At 46.5% G+C, this 7,083-nt stretch overlaps 1 protein-coding gene across 1 annotated transcript in view; it reads right to left on the bottom strand.

Annotated features, from left to right (window-relative positions):
- Positions 1-7,083, bottom strand: part of KIF23 (kinesin family member 23) — a gene marked incomplete at its 5' end in the record, with an annotated part of 17,372 nt that extends 10,289 nt beyond the window's left edge. The window contains 7 exons of the mRNA XM_031059665.1: positions 683-724; positions 1,754-1,924; positions 3,242-3,351; positions 4,123-4,259; positions 5,291-5,396; positions 6,384-6,512; positions 6,985-7,083. Of these exons, the coding sequence (XP_030915525.1) occupies positions 683-724; positions 1,754-1,924; positions 3,242-3,351; positions 4,123-4,259; positions 5,291-5,396; positions 6,384-6,512; positions 6,985-7,083 (794 nt within the window). The remainder of the gene's footprint in view (positions 1-682; positions 725-1,753; positions 1,925-3,241; positions 3,352-4,122; positions 4,260-5,290; positions 5,397-6,383; positions 6,513-6,984) is intronic.

Below are 7,083 nucleotides of genomic sequence, written 5' to 3'. Positions count from 1 at the left end.
CAGGAAAAGGACAAAAATCAGAGGGAAAAAATTCAGAGTTTGGAGGGAAAATGTCACAAGTCTGAGGGGAAAAGGCCAAAAATTCTGAGGGGAAAAATGTCCAAAAACTCTGAGGGTAAAAATCAAAGTTCTGAGGGGAAAAGGTCAAAAATTCCAAGGGAAAACCAGCAAAATTTGGAGGGAAAAAATTCAGAATTTGGAGAGAAAATGTCACAAGGCTGAGAGGAAAAGGTCAAAATTCATGGGGAAAAGGGCCAAAATTCTGAGAGGAAAAGGTCAAAAATGCTGAGGGGAAACGGACAAAATTCAGAAGGAAAACTCAGAATTTGGAGGGAAAAATGTCACAAGTCTAAGGTCAAAATCCAGGGGGAAAAGGTCAAAACTGAGGGGAAAACATCAAAAATTCGGAGGGAAAAGGTCAATTATCCATCTAAAAGATGGAAGAGGGAATACAGGACATGGACACACAGGCAGGATTAGTGACACTCCAGCTACTGCTCTAATTAGCAGCTATTTAATTGCAATTAATTGCTTTGGTGGCAGCTATTGCTTTTCTACAAGCACACAGAAGCAAGGACAGCATCCTAGACTTCCTAGGAAAGCAAGGAAAGGCAGGGAATTTTCTGCTTCTACTCAAGGAAAACAGCACTGGAATAATGGGAATAAGACATTGGACACATACACAAAGTCTCCATTTCTCACAGGAGTGTTGCAATTGTTCCACCTACCAAAAAAATGGGGAAAAATATTAAATCCCTTATTTTTGCCTCAAATCTTTCCACGCTGCTGCTTCCAGAGGGAGAAATAATCCCAGATTTTTTGTTTTTAGGATGGGCTTTGGGAATAAACACCTTTTAATTTTTTTTATTTTAATGCTTAAAATTTTAATTCAAATTTTAATGTTAAAAATCCATTTCATTTTAAAATGCTTTAAAACCACTCCGTGTTTAAACACTGAATGTTTTTAAAGCATTCCCAGAGATTCAAACCCTTCTGAAATGAGGACCCTGGAGACAGCTCCCAGTTTGCTTTGCTGTCATTAGTCTTTGTTAATCAACCACTCCTTAACTAATACAGGATTGAGGGGCTCCTTTAATGGAGTTGGAATTTCAATCCATGGATTCCAAGTGGAATTTGCAGACTTTTCCTATTGATTTTAGACATCACAAATGCACACCTTTGGAAAAAATATCCCTAAAAATATCCCTAATTTCTGGTTTTATGGGAATTACTGATGTCAAAGTGGAATAATAGGGGAATACGGAGCACCAAACCAGTGTTTTCCATTGTTTCCAGGGTAAAAAGTTATGGAATGGCTTGTTCCAAGTTGAAACCACCTGTTAGAATAGACTGGGAATTTAAGAGGGATAGAATTGCCTAATTAATTAAATATTTGCTTGCTAATCATGCAGCCTAATGAAGAAGGGAGCACCTTGGCCATGAGTAATGAAACATTCCTGGCTGGAACCCTTTCCACGTGTGTTTAACAGTGATTCCCAGGAATTCTGAGCCAAGCTCCCAAAGGTCAGAACCAAAGAACCAGGGTGGAGTTCCTACAAAAGCCTCCCAGGACTGGGAATACCGGAATTCCCAAACTCCCTTGGGTTTGGTGAGCTCCAAGCAGACGGTGGATGCTGGAATAGGACACAGAGACCCTGCCCTCATCCCATTGCTCTCATCCCAAACCTCTTCCCAGCGGTTTGGCGCTGATTCCCAAGCCCAGCCTGGGCCAATCCCGGCTTTCCCAACTCACTTGGGTTTGATGGGGTCGCAGGGAGCCTCCTCCAGCAGGTCGTAGATGTAGTTGTTGTAGATCTCGATGTAGGAGACGAAGACGCCGTAGACGTTGTCCTCGTCCACCTCCTCCGCCCGGCAGTGATCCTGCACGTCGATCATGTCGGCAAACTCGGGATCCAGCTGTCTCCTGCGGGAAACGGGGATTGGGGATGGCATTCCCGGCAGCCGGGACGCGCCGGGGCGGCTCAGAGCGGAGCTGCGGGGCTGGGAGGGGAAACGCGCGATATTCCGCAAAATTCCCGTTCCTGCGGGGTCCTGGGCAGGGACAGGAATCGGAATTCCACGATCCAACTGGGGGAATTCCATGATCCAACTGAGGGAGTTCCATGGCTGGAATTCCATGATCCAACTGAGGAACTTCCATGGTTGGAATTCCATTATCCAACTGAGGGAGTTCCATGGCTGGAATTCCATGATCCAACTGAGGAACTTCCATGGTTGGAATTCCATGATCCAACTGAGGGAGTTCCATGGCTGGAATTTCATGATCCAACTGAGGGAGTTCCATGGCTGGAATTTCATGATCCAGCTGAGGGAATTCCATGACCCAACTGAGGGAATTCCAGGGCTGGAATTCCATGATCCAGCTGAGGGAATTCCATGGTGGAAATCCATTATCCAACTGAGGGAATTCCATGATCCAGCTGGGGGAATTCCATGGCTGGAATTCCATTATCAGACTGAGAAATACCCATTGTTGGAATTCCATGATCCATCTGAGGGAGTTCCATGATTGGAATTCCATTATAAAACTTGAGGGAATTCCATTAGTGGAATTCCATGATTGAGCTAGGTGAATTCCATGATCCAACTGAGAAACATCCATGGTTGGAATTCCATGATCCAGCTGAGGAAATTCCACGATGGAAATTCCATGATCCAGCTGAAGGAATTCCATGGTTCTATGGAAATATCTCCAGATTGAACTTCACCAGATTTGCTTGGGAAATCCAAAATTCAGTTTGGTCAGGCTTCACAGAGCTGGATTCTTACTCAGCACCACAGGGTTTTAATCCTGGCTTAACAGGTACAAAAATTAGGCTGAGCCTAAGTCTTCTCATCTAAAGAACTGCTCAAACCACGTGGAACACACTCATTACCCATTAATATTTTACTAATTATTATTATGATTAATAACCCTGCCCATGGGACGATATCAACTTGAAGATCGCTTTGAAATTCAGGGGGGAAAAGGCCAAAAATCCTGGGGTAAAAGGTCAAATACTCAAGAAAAAAACTATGGAATGGCTTCCTCCAAGCTGAAATCTCTTGTTAGAATCGCAGGAATAGATTGGGAAATTCGGTGGGATACAATTACCTCATTAATTGAATATTTGCCTTTTTTCCCCAATTTTTCCTTCATTTCTTCGAGGGAAGAGCCCAAGAGAAGTTAAACCCCATTTCTAGGGAACAAATTCCCTCTGTTATTCCCAGAGTCACTCACTTCCCAGCTGGAGTTTTTGGGGTGGGCAGGGCCTCTCTCCTCTGGCGTTCCAGCAGAGCCTCCACCTCGCTCTGCACATCCACCCCGTTCTTGTCATCCAGCTTGAAAACCTGAGGGAAAAAGCAGGAATTTCAGCCAATTCCAACATCCAGGTGCTGCCCAACAAAGCATTATTTGATTCATTAATTAGTCTGATTAGGCTGGTGTTAATTTATTAATACCATGCCCCTCATTGGCGCTTGACCCAGCAAGATCTGACAGAAACAATCCGCAAAATAATGTTTTAGAAAAGCTCCTAAGGATGAGAATTCCAGGATTATTTCAGTGTATATTTTAGGCACCACAAGTGCAAGCCTTGGGAAAACTATCCCTGATTTCATGAGGAGACAATTCATTTTTTGTTTTATGGGAAATACTGAAATGGAGTGGAATAATATGGAAATATGGAGCACCAAACCAGTGTTTCCCACTGTTTCCAGGGGAAAAAAAAATCATTGGAATTGCTTCCTCCATGTTGAAATCACCTGTTAGAACAGCAGGAATAGATTGGGAATTTCAGTGGGATACAACCACCTAATTAATTAAAGATATGCTTATTAATCACCCATGCTAATGAGGAAGGGAACACCTTGGCCATCAGTACTGACACATTCCTGGCTGGATTCCTCCCCACGTGTTTTCAACAGATTTTTCCCAGGATGGGCTTGGGCAATAAGCACCAAACCACTGAGTGCTTTAAAAGCATTCCCAGAAATCCAAACCCTTTTGGAATGAGGACCTTGGTGTGGGGTTTTTTTCCCTCTTCCAATCCCTCCGGTGGCAGGTTTGGAGCAGGAATCCATGGATTTGGGGCAGCGGGGAGGATCTGGGGAGGCACTCACGAATCTCTTGGCCTGGAAGGGGCCGATGCTGTTGAAGATCATGGCCAGGCAGCGGGGCAGCAGCCCCCCATCCCCAGGAGATCCTGTCATGGTGTGGGTCTTCCCACTGCCCGTCACTCCATAGGTGAACAGGAGACCTGGGAACGCAGGGAAAAGGGAGAAATCAACGGGATTGGGGGAAAAAAAACCAACCCACCTCAAATATTGCACACCATCCAAAGTGGTCACAGCTGGGAATATCCATCATCCTCCCCAAGAGCCACAAACCAGCTCTGGCATGGGTTGTGCCATCCCTGGAATATTCCAGACTGGATGGGGCTTGGGGCACCCCGGGACACTGGAAGGTTTCCCTGCCCATGGAATGGGATGAGCTTTAATGCCCTTCCCATAGATTTTATGGTGCTTTTTTGCCATTTGTTGCTTTTTTTGGGAGTTGAAAATGTTCTTTGCTAAAAGCCCAAAATGCTGATTTCACAACTCGCAACTCCCACAAACCACGGGAAAACTTGGGAGAGCAGGGAGAGGGATGTGGATGCATCATCCATGGAATTCCAGAGCGCTTTGGGTGGGAAGGGACCTTAAAGCCAATCCCTTTGCCAAAGGCAGGGACACCTCCTGCTCAGCCAGGCTGCTCCAACAACACTTCCATGGCACAGGATCACCCATTCCCACCCAAACCATCCCAGGATTCCTACTCCAGAAAGAGCTTCCAGGGGTGTGCTGTGAGGAGCCACAATTCCAAACAAACCTTGGGACCAACTAGATCATCCATTCCCACCCAAACCATCCCAGGATCCCTATCCAGAAAGAGCTCCCAAAGGAATTCCAAGCTGAAATCTCTTGTTAGAACAACAGGAACAGGTTGGGAATTTCAGCTGGATAAAATTACCTAATTAATTAAATATTTGACCCTTTTTTTTTCCAATTTTTCCTTCATTTCTTCAAGGGAAGAGCCCAAGAAAAGTTAAATCCCATTTTATGTGAGAAGCTGATTCCAACCAAACCTCAGGAGCCCTGGATCATCCATTCCCACCCAAACCATCCCAGAATTCCCGTTCCAGAAAGAGCTTCCAGGGGTGTGGTGAGAGGAGCTGAGCCACAGTTCCAACCAGACCTCGGGAGCCCTGAAATCCTGGGAATGGGGACACAGGAGAGGACCTCTGCTCACCGTTCTTGCCCCGGATCAGATCCTCCACCAGAGGCTTGGCCACCACGTCAAAGAGATCCTTCTGCGGCACCAGTGTGCCAAACACCTCCTTGAAGGAATACTGCGTCTGCCAAGAGAGGGAAAACCACCCTGGAATTCCAGCCCCACGGCCTGGAGTGGCCAGAGGGATCCCACGGAGCACAGAATTCCCAAAGGACAGCTAAAGGCTGGAATTCTCTTTCAGCTCCCCCCAGAATCCAAGCAAAGGAACATCCACCGTGGCCAAAGTGGAGCTGCTCCCTCATGGAATTGTGTTTATTTTTGGATATTTTTTCAGTCCAGCCTCAGTTTTCAGTCTTGAATTTCAAGCTGGTTTTATTTTTTTAACGGATTATCGTAATTTTAAATTAATTATTTAAATGAATAAATTATTTTTATTTTAAAATTAATTTTAATTGTCCTAAATTTCAAACTGCTTTTATTTTTTAATGAATTATTTTAATGAATTTTAAAACAAATTTTATTTTTTGATGGTCATTTTTCCACCAAAACTCTTCCTTAGGCAAATAGCTGAATTCCAAATTTCTGAACAAAACCTCGTTTGATTAAATTAACACTTCATTAATTAAGCTTTGCCTGTTTTATTTAAACCTTTGAAGACCCATTAATGCCCTTCCCGTAGGAATTTTCCAGATGAAATTGGAAACAAAATATTCCACACCCCAGCTAAGATTCCCACCCGGCAGAAGCTGTGGAATGCCCAAGGCCAGGTTGGATCAGCCTGGGATGGTGGATTCCCATGGAATGGGATGAGCTTTAAGGTCCTTCCCACCTATTTGACAGATCAGGAAGCGATGCTTTTTGTCCTAGATGGGGTTTTGTGTGGAAAACCTTCGGATTTTGCACTCTGCAAGTGCCACAAACCGTGGGAAAGCTTGGAGAGCGGGAGCTGGGTGGAATTCATGGAATTCCAGAACTCTGGGTAGGAAGGGACCTTAAAGCCAACCCCACTGCCAAGGGCAGGGACACCTCCCGCTAAGCCAGGCTGCTCCACCGACACTTCCAGGGCCGGGGGCAGGAATTCCAGGTGAATTCCAGGCGGGAATTCCGTTACCTCGCGGTACTCGCCATTCCTGAACACGCGGTAGCCGTCGGGAGGGTGGATCTGCACCGTGGTGCTGTTGATGACCTCGATGCAGCATTCCTGGTCCGCCCGGCTGAGCGGCCGCACGCGGCAGTACACCTGGGAAGGGGGAAAAACCGGGAATGAACCGGGAATGGACCGGGAATGGACCGGGAATGGACCGGGCAGTACACCTGGGAGGGGGGGAAAACCGGGAATGAACCGGGAATGGACCGGGCAGTACACCTGGGAAGGGTGGGAAACCGGGAATGAACCGGGCAGTACAGCTGGGATGGAGGGAAAAGCCAGGAATGAATCTGACAATGAGGGAACCAGGGATAAACCGGGAATAAATCTGGGAATGAACCCGGCAATACAGACGGAATGAGGGAAACAGGGATAAACCCGGGAATTAACCTGGAGTGAGGGAAACAGGGATAAACCGAGAATAAATCTGGGAATGACCCTGGGATTGGAAAACAGGGATAAATCCGGCAATACAGCTGGAATGAGAGCTGGGAATGAGCGGGAACCGGGATAATCCCGGCAATAAATTCGGCGGGGCGGGAATCGGGATGAGCCCGGCACTCACCCCCACCGGGTCCTTCTGCGTGGGGTTCGTGGCTTTCCTCGGCCTCCGCGGCGTCCTGGCCTTACTGAGGAGAGAGAGCGTCAGGGGAACCGGGAACGG

The sequence above is a fragment of the Geospiza fortis genome, unplaced genomic scaffold (genome assembly GCF_000277835.1).
Source record: "Geospiza fortis unplaced genomic scaffold, GeoFor_1.0 scaffold2, whole genome shotgun sequence".
Taxonomy (NCBI): domain Eukaryota; kingdom Metazoa; phylum Chordata; class Aves; order Passeriformes; family Thraupidae; genus Geospiza; species Geospiza fortis.
This window is presented reverse-complemented; position numbering and strand designations above follow the sequence as displayed.